The 22,202-nt window shown below is 34.0% G+C and overlaps 1 protein-coding gene across 18 annotated transcripts in view; it reads left to right on the top strand.

The window, feature by feature from the left end:
* EXOC6 (exocyst complex component 6) overlaps nucleotides 1-22,202 on the top strand; it is a 206,662-nt gene that overhangs the window by 56,691 nt on the left and 127,769 nt on the right. For 14 of the 18 annotated variants that reach the window (XM_070609826.1, XM_070609809.1, XM_070609814.1 and 11 more), the window contains exons 5-6: nucleotides 1,476-1,521; nucleotides 14,478-14,682. In XM_070609826.1, coding sequence (XP_070465927.1) covers nucleotides 1,476-1,521; nucleotides 14,478-14,682 — 251 coding nt within the window. The remainder of the gene's footprint in view (nucleotides 1-1,475; nucleotides 1,522-14,477; nucleotides 14,683-22,202) is intronic. The other 4 variants (XM_070609930.1, XM_070609926.1, XM_070609946.1 and 1 more) reach the window with 1 other exon arrangement.

Raw genomic sequence — 22,202 nt, 5'->3', positions numbered from 1 at the left:
CTGACTTGATGGGCCAATAATAATTTACTGACTCACTTTATACTTTGAAATTCTACTAAGGATGAATACTAATCTATGTAGTTGCATTAAAGCCTTTTTGGTGGCAGTATATCATCTTGCTGAAGCTTATAACAATTTTATTGAATAATTGCATTTCTGAGCCTTTGATAGAAATGATAATACCACTAAAGATGCTTTATTATGTTTATACCTTTATTATAATTCACTCTCTGCTGTAAGCTTTTGAGGTTTTTCTTTCTTTGTGTATTTGGTGTAAAATTTTGTTTAGTGAACTATAATACAGTTGTGTTATTTTACAGAAGTGCATCGCTTAATGACTGGGATGTGTTCTGAGAAATGTGTCAGTCAGGCGATTTTGTTGTTGTGTTAACATCGTGGAATGTACTGAAGGGGAACAAAATTTGATACCCCAAAATGTATCTCTTTAACATGAGGATTATTTTAGGCTGATTATTTCTTAAGAAACAAAAGACTCAGAAAGTTTTTCTTGTTTACCTGAAAGAATTCAGATAAAAAAGCTGTCTCAGGATGGGAGTTATCACCTTAGCTTAACATGAACTAGGTGGTAGACAGGGAGGAACCTAGAAAAGCCTGTTCGTTGGGCTCCCTTCAGTGTTCTTCTGTTTCTGTGTAGCCAAACACGTTTTCCAAATGTTTTCACCTTTTCATCTACCTCTGAATTACTTTCCTTCTCTTTGGAGTCCCTGACTCTCCCCACCCAGCATATTCTTTTGTCTTTAGCTGAAGATGATATTTAAGGTAATGGACTTTGGTCATTTTTGAAAGTCACTTGATTTTCCTGGGTTTCTCCCATGTATATATGTTATTAAACTTTCATTTGTTTTTCTCTTGTTGATCTTTCTCGTGTCAATTTAATTCTTAGACCAGCCAGAAGAACCTAGAAGAGTGGGGGAATATTTCTTCCTCCCCTATAGTACTTACACAAACCTGATGGTGTAGCCTACTACACACCTAGTCTATATGATACTAATCTTGTGGGACCACTGTTGTATATTCTGTCTGGCATTGATCAAAACCTTGTTGTGTGGCACATGACTGTATTTGGTATATTGAATCAAAATCAGTCAGTCTCACTGTTGCTCAACTCTCTTTCTCAAATAACTAAAGTCTGAACTTCCAGTTTGCCTGCAAGGAAGAGATATTAGTGAGTTTCTGGATAGGATAATTGTTGGTAGATTAACATCTCAATTATAGGTGTCAGCACATGCAAGTGTTTGAAGTTTGATATAATGTATTTATATATAATGTTCAATAGATGAAGAAATTAAAATTTTTTTATTTACTTGAAGTATAAAATTTTATTTGAAGTTATAGGCCTAAAACAAAGTATAAAAAAATTAATGAATTTATAATAGGCTCTTCCCAGCTTTATTTTCATCTCTCAAAAATTTTTTCATTTTGAAAGCTAAAATTAATTATATTTTTTAATGCAGTGCTGGAAATGTACAGTAAACTAAAAGAACAGATGAGTGCAAAAAGGTGAGTTGGTTTCTTTCATTATTATTTTTAATAAAAATTTTTTTTCTGTTACTGAACGCATAGATAAACTTACTGTAAATTATAGTGAATCGTGAAATTTTGCATTCTACCCTTAATCTTTCTTCATGCAATTTGCCCATCAGGGTCATCTAATAAAGCAATTCCTAGCCATTTATTTGTGGATCCTTGCCCTTTTAAGTGATATTAAAGATTGATAATATTGGTGAAGGACAAATAGACAACTGAACAGGAATGAAAAAATATTGATTAGCTTACCAAAGTGTTAATATTGCATACAATCAAAGGCTTAGTGTGTATTGTGAGTCCACAAGTGAAAAGTGTGGGTACTTATATTTTGACAATGTGGGCTAATATAGTTCATGTTCTATTTTGTAACACAAATGAATACATGATAAACGAAAAATAAAGTGATTTTTAAAAATTTATTATTATTATTGTTATTTTTTTTTTAAGATTTTATTCTTTTCCTTTTTCTCCCCAAAGCCCCCAGTACATAATTGTATATTCTTCATTGTGGGTCCTTCTAGTTGTGGCATGTGGGACGCTGCCTCAGTGTGGTTTGATGAGCAGTGTCATGTCCACGCCCAGGATTCGAACCAATGAAACACTGGGCCGCCTGCAGCAGAGCGCGGGAACTTAACCACTCCGCCATGGGGCCAGCCCCTAAAATTTATTTTTTATTGCAGTAACATTGGTCTATCACATTACATAAATATCAGATGTACATCATTATGTTTTGATTTCTGTGTAATTACATCATATTTACCACCCAAAGAGTAATTACAATCCATCACCCAACATGTGCCTAATCATTCCTTTTGCCCTCCCCCATCCCGCATTCCCCTCTGGTAACGACCACTCCAATCTCTGTCTCTATGTGAATGTTTGTTGTTTTTATCTTCTGCTTATGAGTGAGATGGGTATTTGACTTTTCCCTGTGACTTATTTTGCTTAGCATAATACCCTCAGGGTCCATCCATGTTGTCACAAATGGCCAGATGTCATTGTTTCTTATGACTGAGTCGTATTTCATTGTGTATATGTACGACATCTTCTTTATCCATTTGTCCCTTGATGGGTACCTGGGTTGCTTCCAAGTCTTGGCTATTGTGAATAATGCTGCGGTGAACATAGGGGTGCATATATCTTTATGCATTCATGTTTTCATGTTCTTTGGATAAATATCCAGCATTGGAATAGCTGGATAATATGGTGAGTCTATTCTTAATTTTTTGAGGAATCTCCATGCTGTTTTCCATAGTGGCTGTACCAGTTTGCACTCCCACCAGCACTGTATGAGAGTTTCCTTTTTTCCACATCCTCTCCAACACTTTTTGTTTCCTGTCTTGTTAATTATAGCCATTCTGACAGACATGAAGTGATATCTCATTGTAGTTTTGGTTTGCATTTCCATGATTATTGGTGATGTTGAACATCTTTTCATGTGCCTGTTGGCCATCTGTGTATCTTTTTTGGAGAAATATCTGTTCATATCTTTTGCCCATTTTTTAATTGGGTTGTTAGTTTTTTTGTTGTTGAGATGAGTTCTTTATATGTTTTGCATATTAACCCCTTATCAGGTGTATGTTTTGCAAATATCTTCTCCCAATTGTTAGTTTGTTTTTTCGTTTTGTTGATGGTTTCCTTTGCTGTGCAGAAGCTTTTCAGTTTGATGTAGTCCCATTTGTTTATTTTTTTCTATTGTTTCCCGTGCCTGGTCAGACATCGTACTTGAAAATATGCTGCTAAGACCGAAGTCAAAGAGCATACTGCCTATGTTTTCTTCTAGAAGATTCATGGTTTCAGTTCTTACATTCAAGTCTATAATCCATTTTGAGTTAGTTTTTGTGTATGATGTAAGATAATGGTTTACTTTCATTCTTTTGCATGTGGCTGTCCAGTTTTCCCAATACCATTTATTGAAGAGACTTTCCTTTCTCCATTGTATGTTCTTGACTCCCTTGTTGAAAATTAGCTGTCCATAGATGTGTTTATTTCTGGGCTCTTGATTCTGTTCCATTGATCTTTGTGTCTGTTTTTATGCCAGACCATGCTATTTTGGTTACTATAGCTTTGTAGTATATTTTGAAATCAGGGAGTGTGGTACCTGCAGCTTTGTTCTTTTTTCTTAGGATTCCTTTGGTTTTTCGGGGTCTTTTGTTGTTCCATATAATTTTTAGGATTCTTGGTACTATTTCTCTGAAAAATGTTGGAACTTTTATAGAGATTGTTTTATAATAACTAAAATTTCTGATATCTTGTCTTTAACTCCCACTTCCATAAGTAGTGGGATTCCTGTCAGTTTCTGAGCTTTGTGAAGATTCTATAGAATAAATTAGCTTATTCTTAGCTTGTCAACTATAAACTTAGAACAGTTTTCTCAAGTCTGCTGAGTTCTTTTTACCACTTATTCTTTATTTTTCCATGTTCTAAAATTTTATTGTTCTCACTTCTCCTTTTTTCTGCATCTGTGTGGGTTTATGCTTTTTAAAAATCCCTTGATCATCATTTTATTGGTGTTTCAAGAAAGAGTGAAAGTGAAAGCGTGTATTCAGTCAGCCATCTCACTAGTATTTAAGATCCCACTTCTCTTTCCTTGGGCTTATTGTGCCTTGCCATATTTTTGAAAGGGTAAGTGTCCATATGGAGTAATGGGCATGGGCAGATGTTATTCCTGCTGATCAACCGGAGGTTGCCAATTAGTGACCTACAGAATGAAACTAGCCCCAAACTAGGTATATTTTTTTGACTTGCAAAATATTTAAAAAAATATTTTTTTATTCAGTTACTGTCACTTCACATTTGTTAAAAAAAAATTTGGATTGATATTCAGATGATGCTCAAATTTGAATCTTGACTCTTGAGCTCAAGTTTGACATCTCTGATTCTTGTTGAATCTTTTCATTTGGATGTTTGTGGAATAATATTGCAGTGTATGGGTGTACCACAGTTTGTTTATCCATTCACCTTTTGAAGGACATTTTGGTTGCTTCCAATTTCTGACAATTACGAATAAAGCTGCTGTAAACATTTGTGTGCAGGTTTTCGGGTAGACATAACTTTCATTTCATTTAAATAATTACCTAGGGGTACAATTGCTAGATCATATGATAAGACTATGTTTAGCTTTGTAGGAGACTGCCAAACTGTCTTCCAAAATGGCTTTACTATTTTTCATTTCTACCAGTAATGAATGAGAGTTCCTGTTGCTGTTGCTCCACCTCCTCACCAGGATTTGGTATTATCAGTGTTTTGGATTTTAACCATTCTATTAGGTATATGGTGGTATCTCATTGTTGTTTTAATTTGTAATTCTCTAATGGTATATGATGTTGAGCATTTTTTCATATGTTTATTTGCTATTTATATATCTTCTTTGGTGAGGTGCCTGTTCAGATCTTTTACCCACTTTTAAATTTGATTGTTTTCTTATTGTTGAATTTTAAGTGTTCTTTGTATATTGTCGATACTAGTGCTTTATCAGATATGCATTTTGAAAATATTTTCCTCAAGTCTTTTCATTCTCTTAACAGTGTCTTTCTAGAGCAGAAGCTTTTAATTTTAATGAAGTCCAACTTACCATTTTTTTCTCCACGCATCATGCTTTGGTGTTATTTCTGAAAACTCGCTGCCAAACTCAAGATCACCTAGATTTTTCTCTTATGTTATTTTTTAGAGTTTTATAGTTTTGTGTTTTATATTTAGGCCTATTTTCCATTTTGAGTTAATTTTTCTGAAATGTGAAGGTCAGTGTTTAGATTAATTTTTTTTTAATGTGGATGTCCAGTTGTTCCATGTGGATATTCATTTGTTGAAAAGACTGCTCTTTCTCCATTGAATTGCCTTTGTTCATTTGTCAAAGATCAGTTGACTCTATTCCTGTGGGTTGACTTCTGTGCTTTCTGTTCGCTCCCATTCATCTATCTGTCAGTCCTTTTGTGAGTACCACACTCTCTTGTTTACTGTGGCTTTATAGTAAGTCTTGAAGTTGGGTAGTGTCAGTCCTTCAACTTGTTCTTCTTTAATATTGTGTTGGCTGTTCTAGGTCTTTTACTTTTTTGTATAAATTTTAGAATCAGTTTGTTGAAGTCCACCAAATAACTTGCTGGGATTTTGATTGAGATTGTGTTGAATCTATAGATCAATTTTGGAAAAACTGACATTTTGGCAATATTGAGTCTCCTGTCCATGAACCTGAAACATCTCTTCATTTGTTTAGATTATCTTTGATTTCTTTCATTAGAGTTTTGTGATTTTTCTTGTATAGATGTTGTACATATTTGGTTAGATTTATATGTAAGTATTTCATTTTTTTTTTGGTGCTAATGTAAATAGTATTATATTTTTAATTTCAAGTTCCTGTTGTTCCTTGTTGGTTTATGGGAAGACAGTTGACTTTTATATGTTCACCTTGTATTCTGTGGCCTTACTATAATCACTTATTAGTTCTGAAAATTGTTTTGTCAGTTCTTTGGGATTTTCTACATAGACAATCACAGACAGAGACTTTTAGTTGTTTCCTCCCAATATGAATACTTTTTATTTCCTTTTCTTGTCTTATTGCATTAGCTATGACTTCCAGTATAGTGTTGAATAGGAGTGGTGAGGGGGAGATCTTTGCCTTGTTTCTAATCTCTTGGGGAAAAGTATCTTGTTTCTCACCATTAGGTATGTTAGCTTTGTATGATCTCTAGTCTTTTAAATTTGTTAAGGTGTTTTTTATGGTCCAGAATATGGTCTATATTAGTAAATGTATGTGAGCTTGAGTAGAATATGTATTCTGCTTTTGTCGTAGTCTATAAATGTCAAATAGATCCAGTTGATTGATGGTGCTGTTTAGTTCAACTGTATCCTTGCTGAATTTCTGCCTGCTATTTTTGTCAATTACTGTTAAAGGGGTGTTAAAGTCTCCAACAATAATAGTGAATTTGTCTGTTTTGCCTTACAGTGCTATCAGCTTTTGCCTCACATATTTTGATGCTCTGTTACTAGGCACATGCACATTAAGGATTGTTATGTCTTCTTAGGGCTTGACCATTTTATCATTATATAATGCTCCTCTTTATCCCTCATAATTTTCTTTGATCTGTAGTCTGCTTTATCTGAAATTAATATAGCTACTCCAGCTTTCTTTTGATTAATGTTAGCCTGGTATATCTTTCTTTGTCCTCTACTTTTGATCTTTCTCTGTCTTTATATTTAAAGTATCTTCTTTTAGACAACATATAGTTGAGTCTTGTTTGTTTGTTTGTTTTGGTGAGGAAGATTGGCCCTGAGCATCTGATGCCAATCTCCCTCTTTTTGCTTGAGGAAGGTTGTTGCTGAGCTAACATCTGTGCCAATCTTCCTCTGTTCTATGTGGGATGCCGCCGTGGCATGGCTTGATGAGCAGTGCTAGATCTGCATCCAGGATCTGAACCTGTGAACCCCTGGCTGCTGAAGCAGAGCATTCCAGCTTAACCACTGTACCACCAGGCTGGCCCTTAGTCATGTTTCTTTTTTTTTTTTTTTAATCCACTTAGAATCATAGAACTTCTAGAAAAGAATGTAGGATGGTATTTTCACAACCCTGGGGTAAGCAAAGATAATTTTTAGAAGAGTCACAAAAAGCTACTATAAAAATTAATAAACTGGAGTTTATTTTTTTTTTGTAAAGAACTCTTTTTTTTGTTTTTTTTGCAGGGAAAGATTCACCCTGAGCTAACATCTGTTGCCAATCTTTCTCTCTTTTTTTTCCTCCCCAAAGCCCCAGTACATAGTTATATATCTTAGTTGTAAATCATTCTAGTTCTTCTATGTGAGCTGCCACTACAGCATGGCAACTGACAGATGAGTGGTGTGGTTCCACAATTGGGAAGTGAACCCAGGCTGCTGAAGCAGTGAGTGCTGAACTTTAACCACTTGGCCATCAGGGCTGGCTCCAAATTGGACTTCAGATTAAAAATTTCTGGTCATCCAAAGACACTTTTAACAAAATTGATAGACAAGCCACAGACTAGGAAAAACATCTGCAATATGTTTTCTGACAAGACACATAACCACAATATTTAAAGACCTTCTACAAATTAAATGAGAAAGGAAAAAAATTAAAAATAAGGAATTTCTGTTTTCTGGTTTGACATGTAAAGAGCTTTGAAGTCATCACTTCTGCCCTCACAAAAAGATAAAAGCTAAACAAACTGAAAGTTAAAAATCTTTTTTAAGTCCATCAGAGAAATGAGATCACGTGGCAAACTGCTGCCCCCAAAACTGGAGAGGCAGGCAATACAGACTATCACAGTTTACTGAGAGTAGAAACCACTGCTGGAGCGTGGTAGGAACACTTAAGGTGATTGAGTCTGTACCAGCTTGAGAGAGAAAAATTCCTGGGGGCTCAGCCTTAGGAGGACCCCCACATTTTTGAGAGTTTTACCTTCAGGAACCCTCCCATATTCTCAGGGCGAAGATCACAGGGAAATACCAGTAGAGGGAGAAAAAAAGTAACTAGTTTGAAATGTGCTCAGAGTGCTTGCTTCTCCTTGACAAAGGCAGGCTGGGTAAATTTTGATATGCATTCCATTACCTGAATAGATGTTGACTTTTTATTTCTTGTTATTTTTCATAATCTGGTTTTTCTTCAAGGACTTGAACCACTTTATGTAAGTTGTTGGATTTGTTGGCATAAAGTTATTCATAATATTGTCCTATTATTCTTTTAACGTCTGTAGGATCTGTAATAATACTTGTCTTTCTCATTCCTGATATTAGCAATTTGTGTCTTCACTTTTTTTATGGATATTTTCAAAAATATCTAACATTTATTTTCTCTCTTTTTTAAAATTTGATTTCTACTTTTATTCTTATTATTTCCCTTCTTGTGCGTGGGGTTTAATTTGTTCTTCTTTTTCTATCTTTATAAGGTGGAAATTTAGAAAAGTGATTTTAGGCCTTTCTTCTTTTTCTATTGTAAACGTTTAAAATTATGCATTTCCTGGGTCCGGCCCATGGCTGAGTGGTTAAGTTCGTGTGCTCTGCTTTGTGTTGGCCCAGGGTTTCACCCATTCAAATCCTGGGGGCAGACATGGCCCCACTTGTCAGGCCATGTTGAGGCGGTGTCCTACGTGCCCCAACTAGAAGGACCCACAACTAAAATATGCAACTATGTACTAGGGATTTGGGGAGAAAAATCAGAAAAAAAATTATGCGTTTCCTTCTGAGTGCTGCTTTAGTTGCGTCCCACAATTTTTGAAATATTATGTTTTCATTATCTTTTAGTTTGAAATATTTTCTAATATTCCTTGTTATTTTTTTTAAACGCTTGGTTATTTTACAAGTGTGTTAATTTCCAAATATTTGGGGGATTCTTTCAATATATTTTAATCTTCATTATTAATTTTTAGTTTAATACTGTTGGACCAGTGAATATACTCTTTATGATTTCCATTCTTTGACATTTACTGAGACTTGTTTGGTGGCCTATCATATTATCTATCTTGGTGAATACTTCTTGTGTACTTGTAGAGGCTGTATATTCTGAAGCTGTAATTAGCTTTAGTGTTCTAGAAATCTCAGGTCAAGTTAGTTGTTAGTGCAGTTTAAATTTTCTAAATCCTTAATTTTTTTTTGTTGGTGAATTCTACCAGTGATAGGTTGTTTTCAACTTTTGTGGGTTTATCTGTCTTCTCTTTTGTTCTTTAAATTTTGCTTTATATGTTTCAAAGCTCTATTATTAGATGCATACACATTTATGATTATTTTATGTTCTTAGTAATTAACCCTTCATCATTATGAAATGTCCTTCTTTATCCTTGATAATATTCTATGTCCTGAATTCTACTTTGCCTGATATTCGCATAGTCATTATAGTTATTCTGGCATGCTTATACTTCATGTTTTCATCTTGTATCTTTGATACCCTTTTACTTTTAACGTCAGTTTTTATATTCAAAGTATATTTCTTGTTAACATCATATAACTGGTTCTGCTTTTTTTCTCCAATGGACAGTCTCTACTTTGTTCTTGGAGTTTTTAGACCATTTACATTGAATGTATTATTATTGTGATTGATTTTATTTATTTTTTAGTTTTAATTTTTTTTATTGTGGTAACATTGGTTTATAACGTGGTTGATTTTAAATTCATCATCTTGCTCTTTGTTTCTTTTTGTCTCATCTATTTTTGGTTCTTACTGTCTTTCTTCTTTTATGACTGAGTTTTTAAAATATATCTTCTTTATCTCCTCTATTCATTTATTAGGTATATTCTTTGTTTAACTTTTTAGTGGTTACTCTAGAGATTACAATATGCATGTTTAACTTATCACACAGCCCACTCTCAAATAATATTATTATATTTCATCAACAGTATAAGAAACTTATAATAGTACAATTACATTTATCTCCATCTTGCCTGTTGTGCTCTTGTTTTCATATATTTTACTTGTAACATATGTTAGAAACTATATATATACAAATAGTAATTAAAACAGATTATTTTATACTTACCAATTTCTCCTTTCTGTTACTCTTTTTTTCTGTTTTGAAGATCCAGGCTTCTATCGGGTGTAATTGCCTTATGCATGCTAAACTTTGTTTAGTATTTATTGTAATACACACCTATCAACTAGAGAAAATTATTTTTGCTTTTGTCTATCTGGAAATGAGTTTACTTTACTTCCATTTTTCAACAATGGTTTTATTGGATATGGAGTTCTAGGCTGTCAGGGGTTCCCTCTCTGGCACTGCAAATATTATATTTCACTGTTTTCTGCTCTCCATTGTTTCTGTTGAGAAGTTCTATCATTCTTATCAGTGTTAGAAATTTGTAAGAGGTCTTTTTTCTTATGGTGACTTTTAAATTTTTTCTCTATATCTTTTGTTTCTATAAGTTTGACAAATGGTGTACTTAAGTGTGGTTGTCTTTGTAGTCATATTGTTTAGGATTTGTTTAGCTCAGTGGATCTGTGGGTTGATACTTATCATCAATTTTGGCAATTTTTTGGCAATTATCTCTTCAAATATCTCTTTTGCACCATTATTTTTCTCTAGAACTCCTATTATATGTATATTAGATCATTTAATGTTGTCCCATAACTTCCAGGAACTCATTTCCTCTTTTTCACTCTTTTTTCTTTTTGTACTTTAAGTTGGCTAATTTTTTAGACCTGTTTCCATTCACTGAGCCTGTTTCTGCTGATCTCAGACACTACTCCTTTTTCTCAGGCTTTGTATGTATGTGTTTTAGTTTGCAAAATTTCTGTTTGGTTGTCTTTACATTCATGGATCATTTTTTCTCCTGTGTCTAGTCTGCTGTTAAGCCCATTGAATGAATGCATTCATTCTGGTATTTTTTTATTTTAAACATTTTCATTTGATTTTTTGTTAGAATTTCTGTTTCTTCACTAAAATTTCCTGTGTCTTCATGCATATTGACTATTTTTTCTACTAGATTCTGTAACATTTATAATAGTTATTTTAAAATTTTTGTCTTTTAATTCCAAGATCTAGGCCTCTTATAAGTATGTTTCCATTGACTTTTTCCTTTTAGTTATGGGTTACATTTTCTGCTTATTCATGCATCTTGTACTTTTTGTTATATACAACGCAGTGTATTTAAAAAGAATAGTAGAGACTGAAGTAACCACTTCTATGATAGGACAAACTCTGGTAAATTGGAAATGCTCAAGAGAAGGCAAATGAAGTAAGAATAGTGGCATAATTTGTACCTTGTGGGCCTCAGAATCATTAGAGTACTCACGTTTTCCATTTATTGATGACAAATCTTCTTTTGAAATGTCTCATATTTATAAAAACAGACAACTTGACAGAGGTTTAACATAGGGGGAAATTTACTGTGGTAGTGTTTCCAAAAAATAAAAAATCAGAGATTTAAAAATCCCAACAATTAGAACATCGTTACATTTATTATAATAGATTTATAAATAGGGCAATAATCTGTTTCTAAATAATTTCAGTTAGAGATAAATTCCATAATATATTGTTAAATAGGATATGAGCATATGGAACTGGAGGTGTTGTAGATGTATGATTGGATGCTGCATGGCAGCATCAGATCATGGCTGCCTCTGATTTTCTGTTTATGGTTTTTATATTTTTCCAGTGGTTATGGATTACTGTTATTTTTTAAAAACAGCATCATGTATACCAAAAGAGAAATGGTAATCTATTATGCAAAGTTTGCTTGCATTTAGAAATAGATAAAGCTTAGGAGATTTGTGGCTAAATTTTAGAAAGGATCCAACGTCTGATCTTTGGCTTCTGCTGTCTGCCTAAGATTATACATCTTCTGTGTGCCTTAGCCTGGGTCTCGCAGAAGCAAGGAGGTATGCCCTTATATTTTACTACTTTTTTAGGGAGTATAATTCTAGAGAAATTGAGCAAAAGAGAAATGAGGTAGGGAACTTGGGAGGGCAGATATGAGGTTGAGTTATTGAGTTAGGTAATGCTTAACATTGATTAACTTCAAAGAATTTTTGGAAGTTTATATAAAGTATTGTAAATCAGAACATTTCATCCAGGAAGGGGAAAGGAGAATTAATCTTTTGGTTTCCTTTTCTCATTAGTTAAGGATTCAACCCACTGGCATTAACTGCTCACATTTCTGGGTTGTATGTGTGGGTGCTAGGAAGGTCTTGTGATGTCTCATGGCTCAGTGACACAGGGAAGCCAGGGTGGGAGGTGAGAGATGGGTAGCATGAAGGAAGGCACAGTTATGATCTCAGTTGATTGTGTCTGTGGTATGTTGCAGAAGCTACCGCTAATACATTTCATTTAGCATCTGTCACTTATGATTTCAAATATGTTATAGGCATTACCATGAATTTTCAGAAAGCGTACCTGTGTAGAGAGAATACTTTTGAGGTATACCTAATTTAAATCAAATCAGGAAATAGGCCAGGATCAAATAGTGCCTATTGACTATTAACTAATGTGTTGTGTCTGAAATGTTATTTTACTCAGAAAAGATATTATTCATGATTTCACATCATCTAAATCTGTAACGTGTTAGGTATAATCAAAATCATTGTAATGACATCACTCCACGTAACTTCTCTCCATAACATCACCTAAATATGTTAATTTCTGATCACATGTATAGTTTATTTATAACAATTCTAATGATTTTAAATAACCAAGATAAAACTTAGGTGTCTAATTTTTAAATTAGTGGTAAGATTTTGTGACAGTTTGCAAAATATACTCTGTCTTTGAGAATATGGGCTAGAAAACCAATAAATACCTTTAAATAGCTTTTCAACTTACTGTCTTTTCAATTTACTTAACTAGTACCTTTTTTTGTTGTTTAGATAATGCCTTTTCTCATTTTAATATCCAATTCAATGGGAAGGTATAGAATATTATTTGGTTAATTAAAAAAATTACACCTACTCTGAAATGGATTTTGGTGGTGAATATTGTAGGATACTGACAATTTTGTAAAGTCTCAGTCTTTCTACAAATTAATTGTAGTATCTTGGGCAAGTTACAGTAGTCCCCCCTTATCTGTGGTTTTGCTTTCTGTGGGTTCAGTTACCCTTGGTCAACCAAAGTCCAAAAATATTAAATGGAAAGTTTCAGAAATAAACAATTCATAAGTTTTAAATTGCACTCCATTCTGAGTAGCATGATGAAATCTTGTGCCATCCCTTCCAGGACGTGAATCATCCCTTCCTCCAGCATATCCATGCTGTATATGCCACCTGCCTGTTAGTCACTTAGTAGCTGTCTCGGTTATCAGATTGATTGTTGTGGTATTGCAGTGCTTGTGTTCCAGTAAACCTTATTTTACTTGATAATGGCTCCAAAGCCTAGGAGTAGTGATACTGGCAATTCGGATGTGCCAAAGAGAAGCTGTAAAGTGCTTCCTTTAAGTGAAAAGGTGAAAGTCCCTGACTTAATAAGGAAAGAAAATAATGGTATGCTGAGGTTGCTAAGGTCTATAATTTTTATTACAGTACATTATAATTGTTCTATTTTATTGTTAATTACTGTTGTTAACCTGTTTCTGTGCCTCATTTATAAATTAAACTTTATCAAAGGTATGTATATATAGGAAAAAACATAGTGTATATATAGGGTTTGGTACTATCTGTGGTTTCGGGCATCCACTGGGGATCTTGGAACATATCTCCTGCAGGTAAGGGGGGACTACTGTATAAGGGGGGACTATTGTATATACTCTTTCTCTGTGTTTCAGTTTTCTCATCTGTAGATTAACAGTAATATCTGCCATAGACATCTACCTCGTAGAGATCTAGAGAAAATTAAAGTATGTATATGAAAGTATATGTCAGTTTCTGTAGGGCACAGGCTATCCTTTACTAATTGCTACATACCCACCATGTACCCATTGCCATATAAGTAATAACCAGCAGTTCTTCTTCTAGGCATTCACTAAATATTTTGTTGAATTGAAAAAATTCACTCTATCAGTGGTGTTTTACTTGGTTTTTGTGACACTTATATTATACTAATTGCCTTAAATTGTGTAAATTTTTTTAAAAAGTTCCTTAAAATATATTTTACTTTAAATTTGAGTTAAATACATGCTATATACTTTTTTGATGGTGATGGTTTGTGAATAGGAGAGATATTGTGAAATCACATATCAAATGGCTAAATATTCTAATTAAAGATTGGAATTATTATACATATACATTGTATTATGTGGTGACATGATAATGCTTGTAACGTTATAGATTTAGATGAAGTGAAATAGGGAAATCGTATGTCAGTGTAAGTCATGAATTTTCAGCCTGCAGCTTGTTCATATAATTTATAGTTTGTGCTTGGTAAATAGAAGTAAATGTTAATTTTACGTATTTTACCTATAACTATGTCCTTTTTGGTGGGAATGTTGGACTGATTAATTATTTGGACTTGTAAAATTAATGTAATTAGAACTTTTTATAGAGTTTTCTTTTTAACTTCTCACAGGTATTATTCTGCTCTTAAAACTATGGAACAATTAGAGAATGTGTATTTTCCCCGGGTTAGTCAATACCGGTTTTGCCAGCTAATGGTAGAAAATCTTCCTAAACTCCGTGAGGATATTAAAGAAATCTCCATGTCTGATCTCAAAGACTTTTTGGAAAGCATTCGAAAACATTCTGACAAAATAGGTGAAACAGCAATGAAACAGGTGAGATTTAAAAAGGAGAATTTTAATTTAATGTTATTTAATAATCCAGGTTATAGAATATCTCTAATGTTTACTTTTTTTACTTATATAAAATGCTTACTTTTGTTTCATTTTTACCCTTTTCTTGTCTTTCCTGATTCTTGGTTAGAGTGGATTTCATCAGCATTATCTTTTGGTTTGCAGTTTATTCCTTAAGTAAAATGAGTCTAACAGCTCATCAGCTGATCCGTCAGCAATCATTCCCCACATGTGGTATTACATTAACTTTTGCCAGCAGTCCAATTTGGTATAGAATTAGCTGAAAGTAGCAGCCACAGAGGCATATAGTAGCCCTTTTATGCTAAGGTTCTAAGTTGCTCCCTTTTTAAAACAGAGTATTATCTTTGAATTAACGACTACAGGGCAATAATAAAAAGACAAACAATGGGGAAAGATTTGGCAGTTATAAGTTAATGTACCTACTTTTTGAGTCAGCGGTTCCTCTCCTAGGTATTTACCAATGTGAAAGGAAAACGTCTTCATGATATTCTTAGCAGCTTTGTTCACAGTTGGCTAAAAACTGGAAACAACCCAAATGGACATCAAAAGGACAATGGATACACAAATTGTACTATACTCATAAAATGGAATGTTTCTTAGCAATAAAAGGAGTGAACTGCTGATTGTACAACGTATGTGAATCGTCCAGACGTTATGATGGGCTATAGAATCTGGATACAAAACACACACTGTGTGTAATTTCATTTATATGCAGTTCTAAAGCAGGCAAAACTAATTTAAGGTGAAAAAAAAATCAGAGCAGTGGTTGCCTCTTGGTGGGGAGATTGCCTGGGAAGGGACATAAGGGGACTTTCTGAGGAGATGGAAATGTTCAATACCATGATAAAAGTATATCCACTTGTCAAAAATTGTACCGTTAAGATCTGTACATTTCAGTGTATATAAATCTTCCTCAAAGGGAATTGTAAAAACTATCTGGGGTGTGGAGTGAGTTAAAGGTGTAGATGAAATAAGAATGTATAAATATTACTTGTTGAAGATAAGTGATGAGTACTTGAGAGTTCATTATATTATTCTTTTTACTTGTTTATATTTGAAATTTTCATTAATAAAAAGTTTTAAAATGATTATAATTAATTAAAATTTCTAAGAGTTAACTGTTAAAACTCCCACTAATCACAATGTTATAGACATAAAGCAAAGCTCAACATGCTTTCTAACTCGTGAGTTTTTTTCTCAAGTATTACAGATTATTTTAGAGAAGCTTTTATTTTATTTTTCTAATTAGAGAAATATGTCTATATCAGACTCTTGTCACATCAGAAGAAATAAAAATGAAAATTCAATATATGAACTTTCTCCCTATTTTAGCTTTTTAAAGGACTTTATAAATCGGATAATCTCTGTTATATTTCTGTTAGTTGTTTCAGCTTTTCACAATACTATATTCTATGTTAATTTGTTTAATAGATTATTTTGAGGATATATTGATTTTGAAAATTCTTTACCAGGATCAATTTACTTTAATAAAATGAAAAATGTTTACAATAGTGTAGGAGTTGTGATGTACAATACTGTTTTTTTAAAGTTGCTTTTTAAAAAAACTTTGCAGTTAACTGTTGCTTATCTGTACGTGGACTAAGGCAGATTTGATTTTCAATTTATTTTTTATAGTATTTCTTCTTCTGATTAATTAAGTGCCTGGTTGACAAAAATATCTTTATTTGCTGTAAATAAACAGAGACTACAAAATAGAACTTAAGTCAAACTTATTACCTCTCTTTTCTATAGAAGCTAGGCCTGAAGCCATTTTCCTTACCATTGGGATGATAGGAAAATGGTTCGTTGTAGGGAGTAGTTTAGGAACAGAAATGGTTGGAGTATAGGCCAATGGAATAGAGTTGAAACACCAGATTAGTAGCCTGGAAAAGATAAAGACTGAGAAAGTATGAAAGAAGAAGATTTGAAGCCAAAGATCAGGAAAAGAATCCATAGATTCTGAATCTAGAGACTATAATTATCCCAGAGAACTGTGTAGGTTAGGAAAGCCTCAGGAATGGAGAGCTAAGTAGAACCAAAGGATTGGTTGTTACCTCACTGTTAAGCTAACCTGTGGGATTTCATAGTTTTCCTCTGAAATGATCACTTTTCTCCTCCACTGTTCACACTTCAAGATACTAATAGGATTGGTACATTTTTTTATGACATGAGAATCAGGGGAGCCACTGATCCTTCCTGTAGCACCTCCCATTTCTTCTCAGGATCCTAAATTCTCATGACTGGCTGGCTCTGCTCAGTTGAGCGGTCTTCTCCATTGGAGCGCTCTCCAACATTATATTCTTGCCTTCAGGACCACGGTGTTTTCAGTACTTTTTCTCCTATGTCTGGCAAGGAATTCTGTGTATGCCATGGGGATAAAAAACGCAATCCTTGATAAGGTTTTTATAGTATGAGGATGTGAATAGTAGTTTAAAGTTCATGTCCCATTATATGCTTTAATTAAGAGTGTTATTATTAGACTTATCTTCTCTGACCTGTTTTTCATAGACCAGTTTAGGGCTCTCTTCTTAAGCAGTCCACCAAATTACGGGCCCTAGGATTTGAGGTTGATGAGAATGTCCTGCTAGGAGGGAATAGACTCTTCCTAGTTTTTTGTTAGTGCTGTTGAGTCGATTCTGACTCCTAGTGACCTTGTGTCCAGCAGAGCTGAACCCTGCCTGGTCTTTTTCTGCCATCCCCTCACCTTCTGGTGCTCTATCAGACAATGTTCCACTGCTATTCATAGAATTTCCATGGCCAGTTCTTTCAGAAGTGGGTGGCCAGGTCCTTCTTCCTAGTGTGTTGTAGTCTAGAAGCTCTGCTGAAACCTGTCCACTATGGGTGACCCTGCTGGTGTTTGAAATACTGATGGTACAGCTTTCAACATCACAGCAACACATAGTCGCCACAGTATGACAACCGACAGGCCAGTGGTGTGGTTCCCTGACTGGGAATTGAACCCCGGCCCCTGTGGTGAGAACACTGAATCTTAACCACTAGACCACCACTTCCTGGTTTACCACCATGTTTTTCTTGTAGGGAGAATCAAGCTCACTCCCTCTGCAACTTAAACACAGACCTTTCATACAGAAAGACCTTTCCTAATCATCTGTCTATAGGGATTTTTTTCTTTATGATTTCTCCTTTAGAAAAGTGTCTCCCATGGAATTGAGAGGTTACAGAGTTTTCTTATGGTGTGAGCTAAAGTCCTTATGATCTGATAAGAAAAGTTGTATTTTGTTCTGTTTTGGTATCCCTTCTGGTTTGCTTTTAGTTTCTGGTGTTTTTTGAGCATTGGAAGTCTTCTGGAGTCTCTCATAAACTGTGGTCACTTTGGCAAAATCACAATTTGGTCCTGGAATCCCCTCAGGCAGCAAAAGTGGAAACCTCACACTTTGCAAAGTAGCTCCCTACCTTGGGTACTCTCTGTATCCTGTGCTTTATTCCAGGATCTCATGTCTTATTTATGGATTTAGTTGTTACATATTCACTTGAATGTCCTATTGGCACCTCAAACCTAGCATTTTTAAAAGTAAACTCATCTCCTCACTAAATCTAATTTTCCTATATTTCCTATCTCAGTAGTATATCCTATTTTCACAAGTCAGAAACCAGGAAGTATTTTAGACTTTTCAGGGGTATTTATACTCTATTTAATTTGTTATTGAGTCTCACTTAGAAACTATTAATTCTACTTTTAAATATCTGTAGATTCTGTATCTTCTTCTTATATATCTGGCCTGTTGTTATATCAGATTAATTGTTCTCCTTATCTCTAGTCTTTTCTCCTTTTGCTTACTGTCCTAAAATGCAAGTATGACCATATCACTTCCTCTGTAGTGATTCCCAGTTACCCTTGGCTTAAGTTCACAGTCCTCGGCATGAAACAAAAGCCTCATCTCTTGATACCTCCTCACCCTCCTGTACTATGGCAGTATCAAGTCTCATAAATTTTTGAATTCACACATTGTTTCCTCTATCTAAAATGCCTTCCATTCTTCCAAATTTCTTAGTCCAATCAGTTCTTGTTTTTTTCTGCCAAAAGCTGGCTTAAGCATCACCTTCTCTGTGAAGTCTGCCTTCCTCATCTCACTACTTCCAGCAAGAGATGGTCACTTCCTCCCCAGTGCATATATCTGTTGTACTTTTCTGTTATGCTTTTCACACTACATTATAATTGCATATTTGAGTTTTTAACTAGACGGTGAATTTTTTAAGATAGGAATTATATCATATTTATTTTTGCCTTCTTAGGATCTAGCACTGTGCCAAATGTGAGTGGCACAAAAAGTTATTTTTTTTTTTAAGGAGTTTAAAGCTGAATTTTAGCAATTCTAGGGAGAACTTTTAAAAGTAAAAGACGGCCTTGCACTTGTAGTGGTTTTTTTCCCTCATTTGAATGTGAGAGATGACTCCACTATGAGTAGTCTAATGTCTAATTAGCAGTTAAATACCTAAAATTCATAGTCTCAATTAACATTTTCCATATTATATTCCCTGGCACACATTTTAATAATGTTCTTTAGGGGAAAACAACGGACTAAATGGTCAAGTAAGTTTTAGAAATCTGGGTTAAATAAAGCTAAGCAGGTTTCTTTACTTGTGAATTGTAAATACTCTAGAAGGGAGATACAGTATGTAATATTTATGTAACTTATTTGAGCACAGAACCCCTTTTTCAAGGAATACCTATTGAGACTGTGTGAAACATTAGTTTTGTACATAACACAGTTTGGAAGCAATACTCTAAATAAATGATTTTATACTCTAAAAGCAGAAAATCATTGACAAAGTTTGTTTGGGCACAGAGGGAGAAAGGGAATTCTGTTTCTTTTTTTTCAGTGGGTAGATTGATGTTGTAATGGAGGAAGTGAGATAGTGATTTTCTCAAGTTCAAGCCTGTGGAGGGCAGCCAGCATCAGGGTCTAGGTGAGGGGAGAGCTAGATTTCTGCAGTTTGTGTGATCGGATTATCTGGGAGTGGAGAGGTCTGATTAGCAGTCATGTATCCCTTAGAGAGAATTCATTCTGAAAGAGGCAGTGGGTAAACTTCCTACATGCTAAGAGAAGAGAGTGGCTACAATCTGACCCATCCAACAGTGGGAATGTTCCACTAATATGCATTATATAAGGAAATTACAATCCTGGAATTAAGCCCGTATTTTTTTTCAATCTCTGATGGTAAAGTTCTGATACTGAAGTATCACTAAAATGCATAAAGCAAAATATAAGGGTTTTCAACTTCTTAATCTGTATAAATGTTTATTTTTGTCAATAATTAAGTCAATTGTGGGGTAACAGCTTCTTTGTTCTTAGTCTTCACAAACTGTGGGCATTTTCAGTGGAAATAAAATACGCTTGTAGCTTGATACTATAGTTCCTTCCATGAGATTAGTGGACATTTTGAGGAGTTGGGATTTTGGCCAAAGAGTGAACCAGTCCATCTCACCAACACACATACATGCCAATTCAGGAAGTAAATGGTCCCACATAATTTCAGGGCTTCAGGAAATTAAAAATATTTTTCCCTTACAGTGTATTTAAGGAGTTAAGGCCAGTGTATTTTATGTATGTTCATGAATGTATCATTTCTTTTTAATTTTTCTGGTGTTTTCAAATTTATGTGTCTGGTTTTCCCCTTAAAAAAGAATTAGTGGTAATTCTTTTGTGAAATTTTGACCGTTCTCCAAACCAAAAGTTATTAAAATAATTGAATCATTGTTTGACTTGAATCATTCAAAGGAAGAGGAGTATACTCTTTGGTATAAAGGTAACTCTAGGATGGGAAAAAAAATCTAAGCAATGGAGCTATTAGACATGGACTTTAAAATAAGCATATTCAAGGAATTATAAGACAAGATTGGGAATTTTGGTAGATCTTTGGAAACCATAAAGCAAACCATCTGGAAATTCTAAAACTGAGAATACATTAACAAATTAAGAACTCAATGTAAAAGTGGCAGAACAGACTAGGCACAGCTGAAGAGAGAATTAATGAACCAGAGGATACAGCAGAGGAAAATAGCCAAATTGAAGCTCAGAGAGACAAAAGAATGGAAAGTACAGGAAAGAATTTAAAGACATTTGAGATAAGGTGAAAATGTTTAATATATGTGTAACCGTAGTCCCAGGAGGAGAAAAGAGAGAGAATAGGGTATAAATAACATGGACAGACCTTGAAGCTATGGATTCAAAAACGTCTGTGAATTCTAAGCAGGAGAAATAAAAAAAAACCATAGTTAGGCGTATAATAGTGAAATGCTGAAAACTAAAGAAAAGAAGAAAATCTTAAAAGCAGCCAGAGGAAAAAAATCTATTACCCTCAAAAGAGCAATAATAACAACCAATCAATAGCTAAATTCTCAGCAGAATCAATGGAAGCCAAAAAACACTGACATAATATATCTGAAGTGCTGATAAACCTTATCTGTTAACCTGGAATTCCATACCCAGCAAAAATATCTTTCAGAAATGGAGTTGAAATTACGATATTTTTTCAGATAAACAGAAACCTAGAGAGTTTATTTCCAGCAGACCTGGACTAAAGGAAATGTTAATGTTTTCAGAGAGAAAGAAAATGATCTTAGTTAGAAACCCAGAGATTCAGGAAATAAATAGAAAGGGCAACTATTTGGGGTAAAATTACATATCTTTCAATGTATAAAACAAAAGCATCCTACAGAGTTTACATATATTCATACATACTTCATTTTATTCCTATTCACTTTATTGCACTTTGCAGATACTGCGTTTTTTACAAAATCCTCCACTAGCAAAAAGATTATGACTCACTGAAGGCTCAGATGATGGTTAGCATTTTTAAGCAATAAACTATTTTTAAATCAAGGTATGTACATTGTGTTTTTAGACATAATGTCTAAATACATAATGTCTTGTACACTTAATACACTTAGTAGATGACAGTATAGTGTAAACGTATCTTTTATATGCACTGGGAAACCAAAAAATTCATGTGACTTGCTTTATTGTGATATTTGCTTTGTTGCAGTGGTCTGGAACTGAACCCGCAATATCTTCTAGGTATGCCTGTATAGAATTAACAGTGCAAAACAACAACCACAACTGGGAAGGGAATTGATATGAGTTTAAAAAACTCTATTAAATTATAGTGCTTACAGGACATATACCTTACATATAAACATATAGAAAGATTGAAAGCAAAAGGATGGAAAAATATATCATGCAAACATTAACCAAAAGAAGGCAGATGTTTGTATATTAATATCAAAGTAGGCTTTAAGATGAAAGTGTTAGTAGAGAGAGAAAGAGAAACATTTCACAGTGATAAAAGGTTTGATTTATTAGGAAAATAAACAATTCTAAATTTGTTTCCATCTTATAACATAGAATCAAAATATATATAGCAAAAATTGTCAGAATTAAAAGGAGAAACAGACAACTTGAAAATCATAGTGGGAGATTTTAATGCACTCCTCTTAGTAACTACTAGAGCCAGTAGAC

The sequence above is a fragment of the Equus przewalskii genome, chromosome 1, assembly GCF_037783145.1.
Source record: "Equus przewalskii isolate Varuska chromosome 1, EquPr2, whole genome shotgun sequence".
In the NCBI taxonomy this organism is placed as follows: Eukaryota; Metazoa; Chordata; class Mammalia; order Perissodactyla; family Equidae; genus Equus; species Equus przewalskii.
The sequence above is the reverse complement of the archived record's forward strand: the minus strand, read 5'-3'. Positions and strand labels throughout refer to the sequence as shown.